Here is a 24,510-nt window from a genome sequence, read left to right on the forward strand (position 1 = left end):
TTACAACAGAGATATTCTTCCAGGAAGGTTTGTTTGGATGCTAAATAGGCCAAATGCTTTTGGTGCCATCCCCACAAGTCAGTTTCAGACATCTGAGGCACGGGATGACGCTTTAGGGCTTAAAGGCCTTTTCTGATTTCTGCTTGTCCTTGTGCAATAGGGCAGAATCTGTCCTGAGGCATCAGCACAAAGCAAAATACAGCCCACTCCAACCCCAAGAAGCCTAGCCAGCAATTTTGCAGGGGTAACCTGCATCTCTGGGTCTGTAAGCTGCTGGCCTGGACCACGCTCCTCGCAGCGAGGGGACCCAGTGCCAGGCTCAGGAAAGGCAGCACCCACTGCTCGCTCTCCAAGAGCTGCGGGATGGAAGAACAGAGCTGCCTCTCTACAGCTTCACCTCTACCTTAAGCTTCAGCGAGGGTCAAGCCCCATTTTGAAGCGATGGAAATGAAGACTCCTCCCATGGCGTTTCCAAGACCATCAGATTTTCTGGTGAAATTTGAGGACGGAAGACAAAGAACCACCCCTAACTGGTGAGGTCCCAAGAACAGAAACTGTTTGATGCTAGTGTGCGACCTATGGCTGGTCAGTCAAAAAACAAACAAACAAAACCCAACCCAACCCAACCCAACCAAACAAAAAAAAACAAGCATTCGCGTCTGTCATTTAATCCTCTGCTGGGCATTTTAATGCCTTGGATAATTTGTCCCTGGAGTGCTAATTAGTACAAAAATAGAGCAGACAGCTACCAGCACACTGCCCAGAACGTGATGCTGAACCATAGCTGGGTTCATTGCAGTCTCAGCATTTAAAACCCCAAATGCTTTCAGGGCCAGTGGCAGTCTTTGTGCAAACCAACGCGTGTGCAGAGGTAGGCTGACAGGTCTGTGCAGAGACGGGAACGGGGCACGCATTTCACAAGAGAGCACACATCAAATAAAAGTTATCCAATAAACCACTTCCAGAAAGCCACGCCAGGAGCCAAGGTTCGGGATAAAAAGGAAAAGGAAGAAAGGATCTTGCTGGAGCCCTCCGGAGAAAGGCAGGTGCTGGGCACGCTGCTGCCAGGCAATAGGGGGCAGGGAACGAGTAGGATCACTCCTCGAAGGCAGAGGTGCTGCTTACTTCATGGGCCTAAGGGGTAAGAGGTGACAGTTCAGGTGACAAAGCTGTTTGGCCTTTGCCTGTGACTCACCCTCTGAGCTATTGTGAAATCCAGGCTATTTTAAGCCTTTCCAGAACGCGTTACCGGCAGGCAGGATTGTTGCGTCCTTCCTCAGGCAGCCCTGCTGCCAAGGCACAGCACGCTGCTCCGGGAGCCACAGGAAAACCCCACGCAAGCCCTCCTGCAGCAGTGACAAAGGGAGCAGCGAGGGCGCTCCGGCTGGTCCCATGGGAATTTTGTCTGGGCTCGCTTGCCAGCGTGGCTGGTGGCCCGGGGTCTTCCAAGCCTGGGGTGACCCTTTTGAAGCTGCTCTGCGGTAAAGTGCCACCACGTTTCTGTCCCTTCTCCATGCGCTTCTCTCCATGCGCTGGGAGCACTGATGTTTCAGATCTCACTGAGTTGGAGAAGCAAGAGGGAAAAGCCCCATGGTTGCCATGTCTTTGGGGGTTGATAGTTCTGGCTTGATTTTCCATGCAGCGTATTCCTGCTGCATGTCTTTGTACGCAAACAACTGCTCGTTTAGATATTTCTCAGGGATAACGTAATGATTAATTGCCTTCCAATGAACTTTGTCTGAGCTGTCTGCATCAATAAGCACAGGACAGACAGGCTCAAGTCAGTGTTCCTATTATTGTCAAATAATCAATGGGAGCTGAAATTAATTCCATGTCCGACAAGACCCATGGAGCCACTTCAGTTTGTCACAATAACTCTAGGTTATTTTTTTTTTCTTTCGGAAATGTTTAGTTTACCCCTGGCACCAGCCAGCAGAGACGAGCGGGTGCAGCAGTGTGGTTGGGGCAGCGGGGCACCTGAGGGTGCTGTGTCCTGCAGCCTGGGCACTTGTGGGTGGCAGAGAAGATCCCGAGCTCACATCAGCCCGGGGAGGGAGGCAGGCAGCATGTCCTGCTGCAGGTGGTGCTGAGCAATCCCAGCCAGACCCAGCCTGGCTGCAGCGTGGGCCCCGCAGGAGCTCAGCTCTTTACATTTTGAGCTCACAAGTTACGACTTCAGGTGCAAAACACGTGCTTGGGGAAATTACTCTGAGCCTCATGCCGACATGATGTGGGAGAGCGCCAGCAGGCTCCCTTATCTGCCAGAGGGACAAACGCAGCACGCATGCAACAAGCCCTCCTGCCCCACCTGCACATCACACCACCAAGTTCTATTTGCTGAGCATCCCTAGTAAATAAGCACCCACGCTGAGGGTCATCTGCAGGCATCCGGCCAGGCTGGGCACCGACCTCGTGGCTGCACCAGCGCTGCTGCCCTGGCAGCTGTGGCAATACTTTTGCAAGAGTTAGGGGGAAGTGGAAGTGGCTTGCAAAACACACAGAAAAGCGTTAGTAAAAACGCAGAAACGCCTTCCTCTGGTTTGACGTGCTAGGGGTAATGGAAAGAAACATTGCCAGCGAGTTTGAGCAACGACCAAGGGCTTCTTTTCTACAGGGGCATGCGAAAAAAGTGTGACCAGAGCATGGCACGTACTGCCCTTTTTGCCTTAAAAGCTTGGCAGGAGGCAGGGAGAGCCAACAAGCCCAAGCAGCAGTAGATTACTCAAGGAGCAGAGAAGCTCCATGCAGTGCTATGAACCTTGGACCCGAGCACAGCAGCAGAGGCCAGAGGAACAATAGGGAGCTTCATTGCTGATACACCACACCATAGCCCTCCAAGAGACACCAACTGGTTTCTCAGGCCCAGCACGAGCAAGAAATGAACAGAAACCCATGCAAGATTCGAAGAGATGGAAGAGGGGAAAGATCTATGTGGATCTAACAACTTCAGCCCACAGAGACCTCGAGTCTGGAAGCACAGAGCATCCCTCAAACCACCTGGAAAGGCACAGCGGCTCAAGTCAAGTACGCCTGCCTTGATCTTTGCTCAGTCAACACCACAACACTGGGAAAAAAAATAAGATCAGGAAAAAAAAAAAAAAGCCATGAAACCACTTCTGAGTTTCCTAGCAACTTTCTGCAACAAGTTCAGCACATGGAGTGCTAAGGGCCTGGCCGTGGGCTGAATGGCTGCACGCCTGCGTGGCAGGGAACAGGGACACGAAACCCCCAGCCTGTGGGGACGTGCGGGGTCAGAACTCCCCATAGCCAAGCACTGGGGCACTGAGGGTGGGCTTAAGCTGAGGTTTGTTAGAAAAGCCCCAGACTTACAGACAGCAGCACCCCAAGGATCAGAAAAAGAACATCTCCCCCCCTCCTCACATGCCCCCAGAGAAACTGGGCACTCAAAGGGAAAAAGATAAAAAAAAAAATGAATCAAGAGGCATGTTGGGCAGAGATTTTTCTAAGGGACAATTGCCATGTGCTTGGGAGTGAAAGGCTCAAAGGCTTCTGAGCTTTCTCTTCCACGCAGCTGCCCACAGCATTGCCAAGCTGCGGGCCATGACACAGAAATCATTGTCAAAATATTTAGGCCATGCAGAGGGATCCCTCTCCCCCTGCACACAGAGCGAGCAGCAGCTCCACAGGGCTCAGGACAAGCTTCTCTTGGACTCGTGCAGGGATGGAGCAGTGCACGTTTCAGTGAGTTTTAAGTGACCATTAAGTTCAATCCAGTTTAAAGTTCACCCTGGTTTAATATTGTTGCACCACAGCTCTAAAAGTAAAGGAGTGGTGTCTTCCCATTCCTCTTTTCCTAAGATGTTTTATGGGGGGAAAGAACCCATCAGCTAGTCTAAGAGACAAAGTCATGAAATCATCTGAGTTTTTTTTTTTTTTTTTCCCCTGTTTCTGGGCACAGTTGCAATCAATCAACTTAAAACTTTATGCTTTTTTTCCTTTTAATCAAAAAAAAAAAAAAGCTAACCAGCAGATTAGCATCCCTCCGCAACACCCTTTCCAGGAACTGCACGTTAAAACCCCCATGAATCAGACTGCCAGAAGCTGAGCCCAAGTCACTTGAGAACCAACCGAGCGCGGCGCAACCTCAGCTGGCGAGCAGAGGTCTGCAAGCAGAAGAGACATCCTGCAACTTCTCCTGGGCCCACGCTGTGGAAGCCAAGCTTACAAGGCAGCTGCACGACACCTCAACAATTAGTCCTTCATTACCCAAATTTCAAAACGGAGCATTTATAGTCTGTAGCAGGGAGAGCATTAAGCCCTAATGCCGCCATGAAAGATCAGATAACCCAAACGTGGCTTTCTGAGCTGCATCTGGAGAAGAAAGCAGAGCCGCACAAGAGGCGTGCTTATGAATTGCTGTGGCACAGGGCTGAGCGTTATCTATCTCGGTGCCTGTTTCAAACGGAGAGATGTTTGAAGGCGAATTCAAACGAAGTTTTCCACTGCGCTGGGGGCTGGGGGCAGTGTGGCAGCCCGCGCTCCCGAAGGGGCCATCCTGTCCCCACCCTGCGAGAAGAAAGCGCTATCAGGGAGCCAGCGTCCCCATCAGCACACGCTGGAAAGCCGAGATAGCATTTCACAAGAGGCATGAGCAGAGCAAAACAATCCCATGGTTAGAAGCGCGGTGAGCCTCCTTCCAGCAGAGCCACGCTTTTGTACGTCTGAGCCCTTTCCCTGCCAGCCCAGAAGAGTCTGGACGTATCCATCTATTCCTGCTGACACCAGTGCATCTGTCTGCAGCAGTAAATCCCCTATCCCTGTACCCAGTGGGTTTTTCAGGAGCTGCTTGAATGGCTCAGGGCTGAAGCCCACGGCTGCAGCTGGAGCATCCTCGCGGCCCCGAGCCCAGCCCTGCGCCAGCAGCCAGCTCACGGCGCCGCTGCCACCGTCCTCCCTCCCCGCACGCACCCACAGACATCGCCTTCGGACCAGTACAGGCCCAGCCAAGCATTTTATGAGATGTGTATTAGGTGTTTCTGCAGCAAAAAGTAACTCTGTTTTTAAGGCTGTTTGGAAAGGGCCTGAGTTAGGAAATTGTATTTTTATAGGCTCACAAACGTTGGGGTACTGCAGACTTCACAGGTTAGCACACACTGCTCGCAACTCCTGGTCACCGACCTAATGAGTGATGTAAGATCATTGATTTAATGAACTTTGGACGGGGCGGGTAACAAATTCTATTTGGCATGCAGTGCGTTGCTATCTATGGGCTGCTATTGCTTCCTTATCACAGCCACTGGAGGTACCAAAACCAAGAGATTAATAGAATGAAAGCAAGGAAGAAAGTCTCTCCCCACTCCCTTCCTACTTTTCAGCTTTGTTACCCTCTGCAACAAGTTTCGCCATTTCCTCATACCATCAGGTCCCTCTTTTGCAGAAGAAAAAAGTCTTTATATAGAAATAGGGAAATCCCACTGGCTGCAGGTTGGTTCCTTAAGTTCTGCCATATGCATTTCAGGCTCTACTGCAGGCCTGATTATTTTTAATTAACAAACATTTAAATCAAGCCTGTCCTACTTTTGTAGACGCTGTGCCAAACCAGTTCAAGTTTGCTCAGCTGAGTGCACGGGGAGCCCGAGGAACAGCTCCCTGAGTGTTTTGCAGGCAGTAACACCAGCAAAACCACGGCACAGAAGAGCCCTTCTTCCTCCTGCTCAAGCCTGGCACCATAAAAACTAGACCTACTAAACCAGACATTTTTTCTTATATGAAAATCAAAATTACTCCCAGGTCAGAACTTTCTGGTTGGGTGTCAGACCATTCCCTGTACAAATCCCATCTTTCTGCCCTGCGCAGGGACCACGGGCTCTTACAGCTGAGCACAGCATGCAGGAGGCAGGGCAGGATGCAAGCACAGGCGGATTATATCATATCCCCGTGCTTCCGTGTGTGGAAAGGGGGTGGAAGGCAGGCAGGAACTCCATTCAAACATCCTGAAACTCTCACAGCCCTACAAACACCCTGACTTGCTCTGAATGATTGCTTTGGTGTGAAGAGCAAATTGACTTAAGTAACTTCAAGGGAATTATTAAAAGTTTTCATGGCACCTCGGCTGCCTGTGTTTTCCTTGTGTGCAAGCGTTGTTTGTTTTGGGCTTTTTTAGCAGCTGAGCAGAACAATAAGGCAAGCCCAGTCTTTCACGTCACCATCCTATATGCATCCTATATCATCACCTAGGGTAGTGCTGCAAATTTAGAAAGACAAAGGAAGAGAATATGCAAGTTAAATCTTCACGTGGCAGGAAACTACTCCATAACAATGCTACTGCCTATTATCTAAAATAAGGCTTTAGAGTAGCATGTCACCTGAATAATTGGGGAACCGTAAACAAACAAACAAAATCTTGCACAAGAACTCCAACCAAGATGAAGGATGGGCAGAGAAGAGATCAAAGAAAATGGAGAATTAAAAACTTTAGCAACGCGAAGCATAAAACATCCGTTTGCTTTGTCACAAGGTTAGTCCCCTCCCCATGACCAGCCGCAGTAAAACATCTCTAAAGCAGACAGTTGTCTAAGTGTACGTTAACAACTTCACCTACGCTTGGAGTGAACTTTGGGTTGTAACCACACGGTCTGCACTGTATCGTATGCTACAATCCCCATTCTTCTTTGGGTTGAAGTGGGGAGCAAAGAAGGTGGAATCAGGGTTGAGAAAGTGTTATCCGGCACGCGGACGTCCTTAGCCCACCATACATAAAGTTACTGTGATAATTTAATGTATTAATATCAGGCTGGAGTTAACAGCACAGGCATTCAGGTATGACAACAGATTTAAAAACCAAACCAGCCACTTTCAAAGTATGTTCATTCTGAAAAGTTCACTATGTAGGATATGTTAAACACATTTAAAATAGAGGATATATAAATCAGGTGTTCGTCTAAGTTTTCATTTGTCTCAGAAGCCTATTAACTTGTTTTACAATGTTTACCTCATTCCTATCATTGCATGAGAAACCTTAGCTAATACAAGTAAATAATTACCCAGGAGAAGAGTGAGCGTTGCTATATACAAACTGGTTTCCAATGCACAACACCGAGTAAACTGGTAACAGATGCACTAATTGCTACCGGTGCTACTTTTAAAATTATAAATATATCAGACATTAAATTACGATTATCAGCAACTGCATTTTATTAGCAGAAAGGATCCTTCACCAAGGATTTCCACCCAGTGTGTGGAAAGCACACTTTAAGCCTGCTTTTTAGAGAGTTTCTCTCAAATAACATGATAGAGAAAATAAATAGATAAGAGCCGGAGTGCTGCGGTAAAACACCCCTGTCCTGATCTGAAAACAACCAGCTTCCTTCCTGACCTTCTCTGCAGTTACTACTTATTTCTCAAGGCAATGCCTTGCTGAATGTTCCAATGAGGCTGTCAGAAAGCAGCTGCCAAGCAACAAATTCACAGCTCCAACTCCAAATTATCTTTGTTACGCAGCTTGCCCCAGAAGGCTGGATCCCCAACCTGCTTCTCCAGCCAGCCCCAGCCAAAAGCCTCATGTCTCAACCTCGCAGAGATGACCGGAGCATTTCAGAGCCAGTTACAGGCGAGAATGCAGTTGCTTTGGAGAGCAAAGTACAGCTGAGCATTTGGCCTTTAAAACCTGGCTCCCCCAACACGAAGGTTAAACTGGCACAGCACTGGACACGTCCCCACCAGTGAGGAGCTGGGCTCCTCTTCTCCCTTTAAGTTTTCTTTTTGCCAGCAAGGACCACAGGAATACAAAATAATGTCACCTCCGGAGGCTCACAAAACTTGGAGGCAGCCCGGAGCCTGCTGACTTCCAAGAAATCTCCATTCATTGCACCGCCAGGTTTGGCAGGGAGCACCTCACACACTCGGAAAGCAGTTGAGTTGGAGGGAGAGGGGGAAGAAAAAAGGAAAAAAGATGGGGTTGGGGGCAAAGAACGCTTCTCTCTCTTTTTGCCCCAAGCACCACCCCGCACTCAGCACCACCAGCCGCCCCGCTGCCTCTGCTCCCAGGCAGGAGAGGCCGAGAAGCGGCTTCTTTTCCCCTCCAGCAGCTCAGGGGACGTGGGGAGGCAGCGCAAGGTGCCGGGGGTCCAGCTCCCTGCTGCTCCCACGGCTTCTGGGGAGGGGAAAACGATCGGGGGCTCCCCCAGCCCGACGGGGCGGCCGCAGGCGAGGTCCCCCCGAGCCCCTCGGCCGCGCACCCACCTTGTACACCTTGCCGAAGGCTCCGTCCCCCAGCTCGCCCACCACCTCCCACACCTCGCCGGGGTCCAGATCGCGGCGGACGTGCTCGTACTCCTTGGAGCGGCGCTTCTCGAAGGTGGAAAGGCGAAGGATGCGGCGGAAATTTGCGAAAGCCATGCCGCTCCCGCTCCTACGGCTCCCGCTCCCGCTGCTCCCGTTCCCGCGGCTCCCGGCGCTGCTCCGTGCGGAGCCGGGAGCCCGGCGGCCCCGAGGTCCCGGCAGCAGCCTCCGAGCGCCCCGGGGAGCGGAGCCGTGCCCGGAGCCGCCGCCGCTCCACCTGCTGGCCCGCCCGCAGCCCCCGCTGCCATTGGCCCGGGCCGGGCAGGGGCCGAGCAAAGCTCAGCGGAGCCCAGCGGAGCTCAGCTTCGGAGCATCGGGACGGAGGGCGCGGGGTTGTTTCAGGCTCGCGAGCCGGTTTGGGGGGCAAGAGGGAAGGTGCGCAGCATCCTCCCCCTGGTTAAAAAAAAAAAAAAAAAAAAAAAAAAAAAACTAAATCCCTCGGGAAAGCCGCGTGAAAATCACGCATTGAATGGGGACACCTAGGGGAAATACCCGACGGTGCAGCCGCCTTCGGTAATTTCTGGGGCCAACCCCTCACCGGCTGCGGGTGTTCTGCTGCGTGCCCCCAGAGCGGGGGTCGGGGCTGGATTCCCCCCCCCCCCCGCATCCCGCTGCGTGATGCTGGCAGCGCCCCGCTCTGCCTCCCGGCGTGAGACCTCCTTACATCCCCGACACATCGCACCCGGGAGCGCGGGGGCTGATCGCCGCCCCTTGCTGCCTTTGCTGTGAAGCAGAGCTGGATTTATCCTGGTGTGAGCAGCCCTAGCATTTCGGCTGGGAGTTTCCCAATCGTGATGCTCGAAATGCTATTTAAAACCGCAGTTCCTGGAAATCTGTGGCTATAGTAGAATTTTAGCTGCCTTTTTGAAGCAAGCTTCGTGTTCCCCTACTTATTCCCCTCTCCCCAGTGGGTTGTGGGAAAAACAAGCTGAAAATACAACCCAAGTACATCCCTGGAACAGAAATAATGGAGCACTTTTTAAAAATCCAGCTTCCTGAGTCTTGGATACGACGCAACATGCAGATTTGGCAGTGCCGGAGTAAGAACAGAATCAGAGCAGCTGCTTTTCAAAATCACCCACCTTTTAATCTCAATTTTTCCAGTGTTTCAGGTATCACTCATTTTTTCAGTTACTCGTATCGATAGTAGTGTATTTACTTCATTGCACCAGTGGGCCTGGGCGCTACACACGAGCGTAGAAATGTTGCTCGGGTGGCACCCCCAGAGCCCACCCAGCCCAAGTTCCCACCTGGGGCAGGGGTGTCACGGCACGCAGCGGGACAGGCAGCAGTCTGTCCATCTGAGTGCTGGCAGCCTCCCAGGACGGAGCAGACACTACCTCCCCAGGTTACCTGCTTTGGGACACACACCATCCCAGGGGAAGTTTTTCCTAATGTCCTGCTGGACCTCCCCAGCTGCTACCTGTGGTCTTTTCCCTTGCTCTGTCATCTACCCCCCTGATCAGTGTTTGCATCAGTCATCGTCATAATTGCCGCCACAACAGCTGAGGGCAGGTATTGGGAATCTCCATCCTTATCAGGTTCGGTAAAGATAAGTCCTGTGCCAAAGGGCTCGCAGTGTGGGCGGGTGCCCTGCAGCCTACCGGAGGGTAGCCCGGTCAGACAGGAGCTCAGACAGGTGATTTCTCTGCTAGCATAAATTTTGCAAATGCACGTTAACCCTTCAGAAGTTTTTGAGCAACTCTGATACAGCACAGCATTTTGAGGGCCGTGGCATTTTTTATCCAGTGCTTGACACAGATTTGCTGTCTCTTCACAGCCAAGAGGAATCAGCCATCTGCACTCTTTCCACCCATTTCTTGCAGAAAGCTCACAAACGTTAAACCAAGTCGGCAACCAGGCTAATCACCTGCCTATAGATTACTTTTCCTTACTGTTTCCCGAATGCTAAAGAGAAAGAGAACATAAACTCCAGAAACAACAACAAAAACCCTTGAAGGTCTGCCCCAGGCTCACAGGAGCACCCCTGATCGTGCGAGCAGACTGCCACGAGCATCACCACTGCGTTAAACACGACTGCTCGGAGCAGTCAGCACAGCATGACTGATGGAGCAGAAGCTGCTAACTTGGTGATGAGACTACACGCAGCTCTGCATTTAAATGCTGGCTGCAGAGGGTCCTTGGACCAAGGCAAGCCAGTGGAGTTTGGTTTTATTATTAGTGATTCTGGTGTAGTGTAGGTGTAAGGACTCATTCTGTATGGGAAGAGGAATGGGTGATAGAGATAAATATGAGTGGTTCGGCTTCCTGACAGCTAACCTGAATAAGAAGTTGGGCATTCCAAAGCAGCCATCTCTGAGCTATAGATCACAAGGATATTTCAAAGGCCATTTGCTTTGCTAAAGTCCTTAAATCTGTGTTATCTTGCACAATTTAATCAGACTTAATGCTCTTAAGCATTGTCAGAATAATTTCTGTCACTCAATTTTATTATGTTTTTTTTTTTATTATTATATTTATTATTTTTTATCAATGGTAGGCAAAGCTTTGCCTCCATATCTGATGGGAAATCTTGAAAACACGGAAAAAGCATTGAAGTGTGTGACAGAGGCTGTGTTCTGGTTCTAGGGCAGAGTTTTCTTATTGTGAGGGGTCAGTGCCCTGGTGCTAGTTCTGTTTGGGAGATTAAGCTGAAATCTGGGTGTTTTCTGCAGCGTCTGTACTAGATGAACCGTTCTGCCTCGTGTCAGTGGCACTGGCACAGCATTTCCAGCGCCTGGATTTTCAGTGCAAGAAAGCCCTAACAGTAAGCACTTCTCCAAAATGAGATTGGCATTAATGCTATAAAATTACAGGCCCTGTGTAATGTTTTGAAAAGAGATATATGGAACGCTACATCGCCTAGGATTTAAATCCGGAGATTACAAACACTGCACTTCAGATGTTACAACAAATGCAGTGCTCCGTAATACTAATTACCTAGCCGCTAGCTGATACGAGTACTTGGAAATACCCCAAAGAGCTTTCGGTTACAGCACACACCAGCACGTCCTCCCTGCTGTATCATGCCCTGGGTGCACTGGAAGTTACCTGGCCTGGCTGCTCCTGATCCACGTACGGCTCGTGGGACCTCTTGGAGCAGCTGAGGGGGATTTTCAGCTCCCACTGAGGGTATCCCTTTCCCCCTTCAATTGCTTCCTTCCCTATCTGTGAAACAGAAAAAGGTCTGAAAGCCCAATAAACCTGTTTGATTTTATACTAACATCACCCCCTGCATCCCAGCAGCTCGTAAAGCCCCCACTCAGGCTTGCTAGCACTGCGCAAACACGATAACCAGCTCCTGGCCCCAGTGAGCAGATAATCGACATACAAAAAACCCAGGGTGGTGATAAAGGAGATCTTTACAGCTGTGCAAGCAAGATGCCAGGAACATAGGGCAGGAGTGAATTTCTGGCTCACCGAAGCTAATTCCTTAGTACTGCAGCAACCCCATCATGTAATCCTTTCCATAAACCGACCGTGCTCCGCACTACAAAGCAGGTGGGTTTGTTGCCAACAGTTTTCTCCACATGGGGCTGTTCGCAGATGCTGGTCTGCTGGTTCACAGCTTCCTCACGTCCTGCCTGCAGGTCTGGAGTCTATTCCTGTGCTTTTGCAAGCCACCACGGTGCTCCAGCTCAGACGACACCTCTTCCCATGGACTGAGCCACTGGCAGCGATTCAGGAGAAAAATAGTTTTTTTTCCCAATGTTTCTGGTTTACTGAAAAAAGTTTTTTTTTTTTTTCCTTTGGGGTATAGTGGAAGAAAAGGAAGACAAAATCACTGGCACTCTAACATTGCCTTCCTTGTAGAAATTGCATATGCCACTTTCATAAATCAGACATCTCATTAACGCCGTCTATTAATTCCAAACAGTATCTCTTGTCTGCTACTGTGTTTTTAATTGCCTGTGCAACTTGTTTGGGAGCAGCGGGCATTTAAAATAAAATAAATCCTGCTAATTACTGCTCACAGCTTTGTGCAGACGAGGCCTGAGAGCTCACTCTTTTCCAGATCTGCAGTTTTATTACATGCTCTGTTATGACAGGCCTGAATAAAAACCAGCTAGTGCTGCTATTTGACTTGCTAGACCACAACGTGATGGGGAAGATTGTCTTTAATGACTTCTGCATCGTGATGTGCATCCTGAACCACGAGGAGCCCCCCCGGCACGGCCAGCAGCCCCAACCCATCCACGTGCTCCTGCCTGTGCGCAGGAAGCACCAGGGGCTTGGTATTTCCTGCAGGCACAGCCAGAAAGAGGTCACCTTTATTCTCTGGACATGAGCACCGTCTGGTATTCCACGTATTCTTTCGAAGCAGGAAATCAGCGCTCGTGACCTGTTTCTAAACCTTTCTGCCCCAAAACAGAACTGTCTTGAGAAGCATTTCGTCCACCGGCACTGGGGGACTGCTGTTCAGCTGCTGGACACAGATGGTGATATGATTGTGTCATGAGTTTCAAGCCAAAAAGTTTCTCTTTAACATCCAGAAAGGAGAACTTAAGGTATTCAAAGGCCGACATTTCTGGAGATGAGGTAAAATTAGAGAAATTACAGTCCAGACAGAGGTCATGAAAATGCCCCTGTATTTAAAATTAGTCCTTGGGAGGTGAAAAGTTTGCTGCGTCTGGGAGAGGAAGTCAGAGCCTACATGGAGAAAGCAAGAAGAGCAGCCTGTCTTCTTTACGGATGTAATTCCCAAAGTCTTACTTGAAAATGGTTTAACAGGAAAATAGCAAAAGGTAGAGAATATTTTTTGGGGTAGCAGCCCAGCTGGGTATCAAAGCATCAGTCCCGTTGGGGACGGCTCTCCAGTGCCCTCAGAGCAGTTTCCTGGACCAAGCAGCCTCAGCCCTGGGCTGCAGTGATGCTGCCCTCTCACCTGAAGGCTGCCTGATGGAAAGGATGCTGTCGGTAGGAGCAGCCCAGCCGTGTGAAGCAGTAGCGAAGGCTCTCTGCCCTCCGTCTTTATGCCCAGCCACGCGATGACCCCAGATGTTATGAATCACTGCCACACCTGCAAGTCTTTACAGAACGGTGGAGAAATATCCGTGTGCCAGGGAGGTGCCCTATGAGCCTGTAACATGTTTGGGAGGAGCTGGAGGCAATAAGTTGAATCCAATTTCTCCTGAGTGAGCTGGGGAACTAGAGCAAGCTGGAGAAGGGGGTGAGAGCTGGGGTGCTGCGTCTGCCTCTGAAAAAACTGATATTAGCCAAGGCTTTTTCACTAAGCTAGATACCCATCTCCAAATCTAGAAACTGAGCTATGTGGAATTCAAGATGTTTGCAGTCTTCTGCATTGATAACCAAGAGAAGAAAAGAGGAGAAAGAGGAAAGGGAACAGTGGCTGACCTCCCAGAGGGACCAGCATGCTCCCAGCAGACCAAACAAGACTTTCCCCAGCTGGGAACAATGCAGCCAGCCTTGCTCCTCCATCCTCCAGTTCACTTCATAGACACCAAATAGGTGGATCAAACTTGTAGAAGGTGAATAAACCGAAGGGATGTGGCCCAGCGATTGCTTGTTCCGTTTTCTCCATTTCATGTTGCCGCTGCTCTAACAAGATGAACTCCAGAGACTGACATCCGAGGAGGAGGAGGAAGGATGGGCACAACTCAGACTTCAGCCTCATGCTTCACAACTCTCCCCAGGAGTAGCTGATACCAGCATTACCCCCTGCCCCGTACAACAGGGGGGTCTTCTCGGCATTTGAGAGACGATCTCTGCCTGTCCCCCAGTGCCATCACACACTGCCTTAGCGAGGAGCCTCCTCCCCGGCTGTTTTGGGATGCTCAGATGCAGATGAGCACAAAGAAAGGCCGATCTGAGGTTCGGCAGACTCATCTCTCCAGCACAGCACCCAGCTGGGGCTGTCAGCTTCCCTCTCCTGTGTTTTCTGCTTCGTTGTGCGTGCCTGGGCGTCAGGCAGCTTCCCTGTGTCCTCGTCACTGCTCTTATGGGGAACAGCCCAACTAAAGGAAATGCTGTTTTCTTTGTTAACTAAACCACCTAATTAAACCCATATGGAGGGAAAGCAAGAGAGGCAGTTTCTCTTGCTAAATATTGATTGTTTACGCTTCGGACACAGCAGCCCAGTGAATTTATTACCCCTCTCACCTTACACTGAGGGCATCACACCATTCAGCCTCCTCCAAACTCGCTGCCGTTAAAAGACCTCCCCTAATGAAGCTGCAAGGCTGTAGCATAAGGGATTAATTAGAACAGAAAATTCCCATCTCCAGGCTCGGCCACTGACCCCACATGAAGCCAGGCTTGAGCACGCCCGCAGCATGGCATCCTGGCTCCCAGACCTTTACAACCGCTCCGACTCCAGAGAAAATAAACTGAGCGCCTGAAAGATCCGCTTTCAGGGATTGTGAGAAGAGAACACAACGAGCCACTCCTCACAAAGCTGGAATTTTACCTTTATGCCCTGTGTTTTTATGAGCTCTCAGCCAGATTCTCCCTGTAGCACGTGGGGGGCATCTGGAGTTCCTGCACTGACCAAGGCAGCTGCCCCAGTACGAACAGCAGCAAAATTAGGTCCAGCCAGGACAGTCCCTCCGTGCAGCAGATGTGATGCCTTTGGAGCTGACCACTAGCTACGAGTGCAGCACCAGGTTGCAGGAGCCCAGACGCAGCAGGATGGGTGCATTTGCCTTTGGCACGCAGCCTGCAGGGATGGCACAGCACCCACCTGGGGGAAGAAACGCTGCGCTGGCCTTAGCACGCTGTGCAACCTCACATAGTGAGATAGAGCTCAGTTAGCTATGAATACGGTCACACTATAAACATTAATTATATTCCATGCTAGATAGAAGGGAAACAAAATAGTCTATATAACTGCTCTACAAATCAGCATATATTCCCCTAAGCTCATACGTCGCAGGGTATGAACAAACACCCAACCTCACTGCTTGCAGCAGCAACTGGGAAAATTTAATTTCTCGTGCACTTTTGACACAAAGTCCACTTCCTGTTGGGGCTTTGCTTAGGTTCACAGTCAGGTTGGTGTTCCCCTGCTCATTTCACACACCAAGCTTCTGGACACCACAGACAGCTTGGGGTGCATGGGGCTGCGCATGCACACGCAGCGACGTAAGGTGAACATCCCTCCTGCTGTTTCACAAGAGACCACACTGCTCAGCTAGAAGATGGGTGAAGAGGGAAGATCACACGTTATTCATAAATCATGGGGTTTGAGGGCATCAGCTCTGAGAATGGGAATATGTATATATAAAAGGGATTGTATATATATATATACACACAAAAATATATATAAAAATTCAGGCAAGTTTATAATTCACGTGGATTCTACAGTGAAAATATCCTAAGACTTAAATAAATAAATATTAAAAAAAAAAAATTGAAAGTCTTGGTTGTGATAACATTAGATCAAAGCAGACTACAAAAAAAAAAATCATACTCCTCTGATACATTAGGTAGTTAATCAAGACTAGGCAGTAGTGACCTGAATTAAGACAACATGTCAGTTAATTTAATTACAGGACAATTACACCGATCCATCATTTTGCACTTTCCCTGTTCACCAAGGAGCCTGAGGCACGTTTGCAGGAGCTGTGGACACAGGATGTTCCCAGGAGGTGTCCAAGGGCATCTCCAGGCTGCTCTACCCTTCCTTAGGGCCCTGCATTTCCATGGATCGCACACTTTACTTGCAAGGTGCTTTGGCACACACCAAAACAACCACAAAAACATGGCTCTAGGGTATCAGATGGTAATGAAAAAGTCGTGGAATTCCAGCTCAGAATTAAATGCCCTATTTAAGAAATTCAAAAAGAAAAACAACACTGAATTTAGTTCTTAAGGCATGGTATTTCCAGTATTACTTTTATTTTTAAATGCAGGAAAAAAACTTTGTTTGTTATTTTTTTGTTTTAAATACAGGAAATTTTGTACAGCATTTCCAACTCATAGAAGATCATGATGGTTTGCTCTCAACAGTAAAAGATCTTCCCTAGGTTAAAAAAATCAAATAATTTAACAGTCTAAAGACAACCTACTTGTGCTTTGCAGTTGATTAAAAATATGTGCACCACACTACTGCGATATGTCAGCCAAGAAACAGAGGTACAACGTAAAAATACAGAATGCATTTTAAAAGTTACCTGATGTTCACAGCATCTGTATATAGGCCTAGAACTCTTCATTGGCTGAATGAGCCAGGAAGGGGGGAAAAAAGTTAAAAGCCATGTTTTACACAGTTGTATATTTGATTCTAAAAGATTTTATAAAAGTTACAGGGGGGGAAAAAAAAGATCGCGTCACTGGGATTCCCTCGTCCTTGTTTCACTGTGTGCTGGAGCTGTGTATTTTCTGTGTCAGTACCACATCTAGCACCGTATCCTACGCAACATGAATGTTTCTTTGTTACGTGGCACACACAAACAAACTGCGTACAAAAGGTTTTTTACCATAAAAATGAAGATATTTATTCAAGAAGTACAAATTTGATGGTACCAGCCATCTTTGAAAGCCATTACCATGAGGCAGAGAGGACACAAACCTAAGTCTCTTGCTCAGAACACACGAAAGCAAGTGGCTTACAAATCTCCAGCTGATGCAGTAATTTCAATCATTGCTCAAAAGCCACCTCCACTTTTTAAACATTCCCTGGACTTGAGAGGCACAAACAGGGTTTTTAATACAAGACCAGTTAGTTATTTTAATAAAGACATCAGCTAAAATTTAATTTGATTCAAATTTCCTTAAATCGTCTCCAGCCTTTAACTGGATTCAAATTTCCTAAGGAAAAAGGGACTTTGAAACAAGCAGGTGCAGAATTTTTGGAGCTCAAGATGAACTACGAGTTTTAAGGCAGGAGTCAGGATTTTAAGTTCTCTGTTTGCCCCATGGCTCTGATCAAATGGTCATCGTCTGTAAAATATACAAATACAGAGTTCTACCGGATAAATACCCAACAAGTGGTCCTGCCTGAAGGACAGGAACATACTTCTTCATGGAGAGTCCAGTGGACACGTTTATTAAAAGTTTCCAAGTCCACAGAAAGAAGCCCGCTGGTTAACACATCTCTTCTTCCAACTATTTGAATTTTGGAGGCTCGGTGGCATGTATATGTCTCCCGTGGAAGGAGAGCTATAGCTCCATCTCCTAGGAACAAGAGCAACACACATGCGGCTACGGAGTATCTAAATGAAATATGGAAGAGGAGAGCCGTTTGCAGAGCAGAACAATCAAAAACACTTGATGAAAATGAAAGTCTTAAAGCAGGCAGACTTGTATATACAGTCGTTAACCAACAAAAGTGTTTGTAGCTGCAGATATAATAGTAGGACATTCATCTTCTTTGGGAGAAGACAGAAGCACAGCTGCTGACAAGTTTAACGCAAAGACTTCCTAGAGCTTGCAAGGCAGACCACCAACATCTAGGGGGTTTGAAGGTTTTGTTGTTGCAGAGCGTACATCATGTTGTTGCAGAGCGTACAAAGCTCACCCCCACCCACCCAAAGCAAGTTTTCAAAAACTCCTTTCTCAAAGTACCTCTATGCTCTATTCCAAAAGGGTGCGAGCCATCCGGGAGCTGCCAGCCATCATCCAGGAGGGAGCCTGACGTACGGAGGAAGTGGTCAAGGGCAAAGAAAAAAAGCCCCTTTCTAACAGAGACTGCTTTTATTTCAACATAACAAGGTCTGAGCAGCTTACTGAAAAAGCCAACAGAAATCTTTTTTCTTAAAAAAAGTAAACATTCTCTGCATAAGGTGCAGGGTCTTGAACGTATTTACAGTGACATAAAAAACAGTTTGTAAAATACAGATCAAGAGTCAGAAAGGTAGCTACCACTTGTGTTTCTGAAGAAGATAGAAATGGAGAAATGTACAGCATTCAATTCGTCAACACTTACACAGCTAAAATGCTTTCAAAACTCCATGGCTAAAAGCATCCCACCATTGTAACAAACTAAGATTTTTAATAGCATTTTTGAAGTTTTTATATTATTTACTAACGATAGATATATATGCAGAAGCATGTCATACTACAGCAATATTTTATCAGTTGGCCACCTGGTTTACACTAAGCGTTATGCACATGGCACGTGTTGCCTTGTTGCATCAATGGATCCCTCTCCTCTCCTCCCCAACTTGTGAGTTTTCTGTGAAAGGCAAAGAGGTGCTGTGGTTTTGTCTGGTTGCTCCTGGAATGAGTTTTCTTTTTTTTTAGTTTTGTTGTTGCTGCTTTTAGCATTTGTGTGGCTATTTAAAAACAAAAAACAAAACACAAAAACCAACTCGTTATACTGATGATTCACATCAGTTAGTTTTCCAAGCTCTAGAGAAGAAAAGGCTTTCAGAAAACTAAAAAGAGGTTTCACAGAGCAGCTATTCCCAGCTATGTTTTCTGTAGAAAACACTAATAAACAGAAAAGCACAAAAAGCCAACGTAGTTAACCAAGCTTTTGGGCGCTGGATGTTCTGCAGGAGTACTGTCACTTGACTGTGGAGGATGACCTGAAGCATCCTTTTGCAACGTACCTACAGCATCTGAGGTTTTCCTGGAGCTCCCCAGCAGACTCTGCAGTGTTCATGCCTCTCTGCCTCTCAGGCTGTGCAGGAGCGTGGGCTTTCACTGGTTTACTACTTCTGGGTCAGGCAGAAGCAACAACAGAGTATGAAGATTTGAAGCATGTCAAACAGACCTGTCATTGACAGGGCAAAAAACGTACTCTACTGGCATCAGTTCGTGGCCAGAATTAATCAGGAATGACACAGAGGTCTGATGGGTCTAACAAAACAAAACAAATAAAATCCTATTACTCCTCTTGTCAGCGCTTGGCATTGCTGTTCATGGCTGCGTGCACTACAAATCCGCTGTGTTACTTCAGTTCTGCTCAGGACACCGCACCAACCAGCCTGCCAAAAACCAGCACAGGCCAGGCTGCCAGCAGCACCGAGCTTACCCCTCAGCATATGCCCATGCTACAGAGTAAAGGCGCAGCACCACCAGCAGGCTTTTCTCTGTCCTCCCCACGTGAGCAGCCACATGCAGACCTGCACCTGGTCCTGTAAGCTAAATGGCATTTTAGTACTTCGTTAGTCTTGCTTCAGCCGTGCCTCCTCTGCTCTGCACTTAAGCCTCCCTCCCTTCCTCCCTGCTCCAGGTCACGAGTCCTGCAGGAGCCCATACCTGGTCCCCTGCACTTGCACTGAAGACAACCTCAGAGGACAAGGCGTTTCACAGAGACAGCAATGACTGCTTTCGATGCATACTGCAACCTCTAGGCATGTACAAGGGATATGTCAGTCAACATGCTGTATGCTTTCATTACTGATTTTTTTTTTTAATATATATAGATACACTTTGGAAACTTAGAATTCTTCCCTAATACAAATCTTGTAAAATTCGGTTCCAGTAGGGTACGTGCCTAGCACATCTGCCATTTTATAAAGAAGAAATTAAAATCGTCTTCACTTCCACCTGTAAAAGCATTTAACCATTTATTTCAGGTTTAGCTATGTACTTACTAGACAGAAGAGGAGAGAGGTTATCAGAGAACAGTGCATCTTCATAAACCAGTTCTCTGTTCTACTCAAAGCCCACTTACGACATAGCCTTCAGGTCATCGCCTTGCTCCCCACCATAATAACAGTTGATATAAAACACAGTAATCTGTTACAACGTAACAGGACCGATGCTTTTCTGACAGGGGAAGGAAGGAAAGAAGGAGCTCTCCCAGCTCCTACATGCTGTAATCTCAAAACCAGGACATGGTAACAACTGCCTGAACAAAAGGAAAAAAAAAATCTCCAAAACGCAATCTACAAAAAAAATTAGTGTTTTAATGTTTGCAGTTGCAAATTGTCATCCCGGTTTCAGCTTTGATCTTTCCCAATCAGCTATCACAATTCTGCTCATCCCACACCCCCTTTTTCCAGAAAGGGCTGGAAGGTAATGACATTGCAATGACCATTTACATGAAGATGTAAATTATGCCTTATGAGACAAGTAGTGTCTTCCTGGCACAAAACCATCCTTTGACCACTGAAAATCCAAGAGATTTTTGAGTTGTTTACATATCAAATAAATATTTTTCCCTCTGGAATGCAAAAGATCTGGCTGCAAAACCCCAGTATATTAAATCATATTTGTCTTAAAAAGAAAATAGAAAACTTTTGTTCTAGATTATTAATCAGCTTTGATTTCATTTTTAAAAAGAAAAAAGAAAACCAAGTCACTTGGGTGTTTATGAGAACAGAGAACTAATTTTCCTTTACACACCTCTGCCCCTACCCTTCAGTCATCCTGTACAGAACTGGAGTTTAAGGAACTGCCAGGAAATCTTTGCATACAACACAGGGATGAAAATGAAAGCTATATTTATTTGGGGTAGAGTGGGAAATGCACAAAGAACGTGGATCTGTTTTCCAAGAGGTGGAAGTTGGCTGCACCAACATCAATGTAAATTTCACATCTGCTTCCATCTGTTGGGAAAGACTTGCAACGTTGCACGCATGACCTTAGCCCATTCTGGCTCTACACTGATGCTTGTTGAGCACGAAACTCCATTAGATTCTGAGGAACAGAGTTCTACAGCATTAATGAAGCAGTAACAGGTTTAAAATTGTCAATCCTAACCCAACAGCTTCACTAGCAGATGACTAAGAGTTGGGACAATTGTAGGTTTAGACCCTAGACCCAGAGAGGGAAGACAGAAACCAGTAAAAAGGATTAGCCTGACCAGCGTATTAGCCTTTGGAAGAAATAAAGTAATTTCAGTAATGGCTGAAAAAACAAGCCAACTAGCAATCAAGTTTAAAAGGAACAGGGAATTTGATCTCATCCAAAGGCATTGCCAGACAAGGGCGCGGAGCAGCCAAGGAACAGAGCGCATCTCTAACCAAGGTAACGATCAAGTTCTTTCCCCCACAGATATGTTCATCTGATTCAGATTTTTGAGACTAGAAGAGGACCTCTTGTGTGCCAAAAGGGCTGCTCTTACGCTCTGAAGGGAAAAGCCCTGGTTATTGAACACCATGACCATGCTCTGGGCAGCCAGCGTGTGTTGGTGAGGATACCTCCAATTGCTCTGGCTACAGGATCACCATATCTAGAAAGACAGACTGCTGCTGCAAACGACACTCAGAGGAAAAGCTGAAATTTGTGTGCTCGTTTGTCCACCTATTTCCACACTTCATGCCCTCTAGGAACCGAGCATGGGAAGTTCCAATCCGTTACATCCGGGTGTAACTGCAGTTTAACCTGGACCTATTACAGCAAGCACACCAGTGCCACTTGACAAAGGTCGCGCACCTAATCCTTAATCGCAGACCAATGCATCACTCACCTTAGCTAGCTTGTTCAATGCTTGTTTTAATGATCTGAGTGACATACAGTAATTCGGCAGGCACGTACTCGGGTGCCAGTCAGCCTGTAAACTTCAGGCTAAGTCAGTCTTGTAGCGTGTTTACAGTACAGTACACGAAAGTATACATTTACGAAGTTATTGCCTAAGGCTCCAGCAGGCTGTGTCCCCAGCGCTGGAGCCAGCAATGGCACAGGACTGCGTGGCCACCTTGGAATGTACAATTGCTTGGTCTGAGCATCGCCAGGAGCCACCCACGTGGGGCAGGGGCCGAGCCCCCAGCCCAGGTCCTCCGCCCAGGGCTCGCGGTGCCTCAGCAGCACCCGGACGAAGCACACAAGTTAGGTCAAACCACACACACGATCCCCATGGACACGCAGCACGGCTCCTACCCAGAGCAGCTACAAGTCTTGCATGAACTGCAGGTGGTGCTGATATGAAGTATTGATTTTCATTTTTTTTTTTTTTTTTTTTAAATAAAAGTGCTCTCTGTTACTCCTGCTCTGTAGATCAGGACACCACTTACAGTTTCAAGAATCATTACGTATTTGTATTGTTTAAGTGAAAGACCACCTCTTCCCACCCTCTTTGCGTGTCCCCCCTTTTCCCTTCCCCTCCCCACTCCTTTCTTTGCCCTTGCCCTGTGCTGCTTGCTGTTGTGTTAAATACGAGATCAGGCAAACCCCAAAGGCCAGTTTACATTTTTATGTTTTGTTTTTGCAGATCTCCATCACAGATGGAATTTTTGCTGGTCATTTCTTGGAACCAATCCATTAGCAGGACAAACCGAAAGACGAGAGGGCAGTGAAAACCCATCCCATGACAGAGACGGAGGAAAGAAGAATCAATAAACAAGCAGAAATCAGTTTTCCACCGGGGTTGGGTTCGCTAAGGGCTGGCTCACGATGACTTGCACCACGTAGTCCTTTGGGATTTTCAGCTCCTCCAGTTTCATTTTGTCTGCGAGCGGCCTGCCCGAGAAGAACCAGCGCTGGCTGCCGGGCTCCACTCCCTCCACCGCATGCAGCCGCCTCTTCATGTGGTACACCGTGTCCATGCTGCGGACCATCAATTTGAGGTCTTTGCCTGTGGACAGGCGCAAACGAAGCTGGCATTCGTGCCCCGAGTTAGGCGGCGGGTCAGGGATATCCAGAGTCTCCAGGTCGCCCTTCTCCTCGATCATGTTGATGGGGGGAGCGAGGCAGTAGACGGGGAGCTGGTACCGGTTGCCCAGTTCATCGTAACACTCCGTAAGAGCACCTTCAGGAGGTAAGAGAATGGAGAAAAGTGAGCGTCAATACATTTCACACTGAAAACTGAAGCAGTCGCACTTGGAAGCGTTGACCCCACTGTTATGGCACCTGGTGAGGCTTGATTTCAAGGCTTTAAAGGATCAGTAGGATCCTCAAGTATCATTAGAAATTGCTTACCTTGTTTTCATAAGGAAACTTGGGGTTGAGTTAAAACACTCCCCACAAAAGCCAAATGCACCCAACCCACTAGGATAAAGCAGGATAAACTTCAAAAGCAGCAGGAAGGAAAAGCTGAGGGAGGATACTATTTTCTCCATGTGAAATTTAAACAAAGAGCATTTCACTGGCAGCATGGATGAGATTTAGGGCATGCGAACACCCAGAAAGTACTACTGGGATGAAATGCATGATCTCAAACCCAAAATGGCAAAGACTGGAGGCAAAAGACTACTACGAAAGAATGATTTTGTAACTTCTCAAACATTCAAAAATTGCTGAAATGGTTTTATATAGGAGTTGTGTTTTAGTGATAACTGCCATAGAAAATAAACATGACCATCCAAGTTCAACAGCTCTGTGGCTGCGGTGTCATCGCCAGAGCAGTGACATGCAGCGACACAAAACTGATGCAAGTTTAAAGCAGCTCCCACACTCAAATCCCTGAAGTTTCAGGAATGATTTTTCTCCTCCCAGAATCCTGAGAGGTTCCCCAGGATGATCTGGGTGTTTGTGTTAAAGGAAAACAGGGAAGTGGTGTGTTGCCTTGCACATGGCATATCCTTCCCTACTGAAATTATACAACATGCACACAGAACAGCTCAATATTACAACTCTTACAGAACTAATGAACAGCTTTTTGCCCTTTTTTAAAACAAAAACAAACAGTATGAAACACCCTTACACCCTTTATAAAGGCATTTCAAGAACCACCCCAGAAAAACAGCAGCACGTTTTTCATAACCTCTTAAGAGTTCAAGTGTCAGAAGCCCAGAAATGAGAGCCTTAACACACAGCACGTATCACCTCTTCATGTATCACCTCTTGCCGCAAACCACAAAAACAAGATGCAGAGGAAGTTACATCCCAGTCCCAACAGAAATTCCTCCTCAGTGGGGTTAAAAAAACCCAGATAGTCACAGTCCAAACAAATGCTTCACCAGCGTCTTGGATTTACCTGCTACAACAGATTTCCACATTTTTGCCCCTAGAGGGGGCACATTCACTTGCAAGATTCTCCATCCTTTTGTAGTTGGAAATGCTTGAAGAGAAGCCAAGTCCTTAAGCTACAGAATATTTAAAAAACTCTTTGACTTGGCAGTTCTGCACACAACGCTCTACTGCTCCTCGTTATGAACTAAGGCTTCTTCTGTTTTGTTTTGTTGGTTGGAGGCTTTTCCATGCTGACAGTGAGTTGTCTTAAAAACTTTGCTGTTTGATCAGCAAAATTACTGCACTATAAAATTGTAACTTGGGGATTCGCTGTTGCTTAGCTCATTCTCATGCCAGAAATGTACTGTCTTTCAGACAAATTCCCCACTTTTTTTTTTTTTAAGGATAATGTGTTGATGAACACAGGAAATCTTTGGCTAAAGTGTCAGTGTTTTAGGTACAGCC

General features: G+C 47.5%; 2 protein-coding genes across 6 annotated transcripts in view; both read right to left on the bottom strand.

The window, feature by feature from the left end:
- STK10 (serine/threonine kinase 10) overlaps positions 1–8,697 on the bottom strand; it is a 48,225-nt gene extending 39,528 nt beyond the window's left edge. The window contains exon 1 of the mRNA XM_080554731.1: positions 8,203–8,697. Within this exon, the coding sequence (XP_080410857.1) occupies positions 8,203–8,358 (156 nt within the window). The 5' untranslated portion in view covers positions 8,359–8,697. The remainder of the gene's footprint in view (positions 1–8,202) is intronic.
- Positions 8,698–22,091: 13,394 nt separating this feature from the next.
- The window catches only part of UBTD2 (ubiquitin domain containing 2), a 257,761-nt gene continuing 255,342 nt past the window's right edge, over positions 22,092–24,510 (bottom strand). For all 5 annotated transcript variants that reach the window (XM_080554750.1, XM_080554749.1, XM_080554751.1 and 2 more), the window contains one exon: positions 22,092–22,903. In XM_080554750.1, coding sequence (XP_080410876.1) covers positions 22,506–22,903 — 398 coding nt within the window. In that variant the 3' untranslated portion in view covers positions 22,092–22,505. The remainder of the gene's footprint in view (positions 22,904–24,510) is intronic.

The sequence above is a fragment of the Anser brachyrhynchus genome, assembly GCF_964034855.1.
Source record: "Anser brachyrhynchus genome assembly, chromosome: 14".
Lineage (NCBI taxonomy): Eukaryota > Metazoa > Chordata > Aves > Anseriformes > Anatidae > Anser > Anser brachyrhynchus.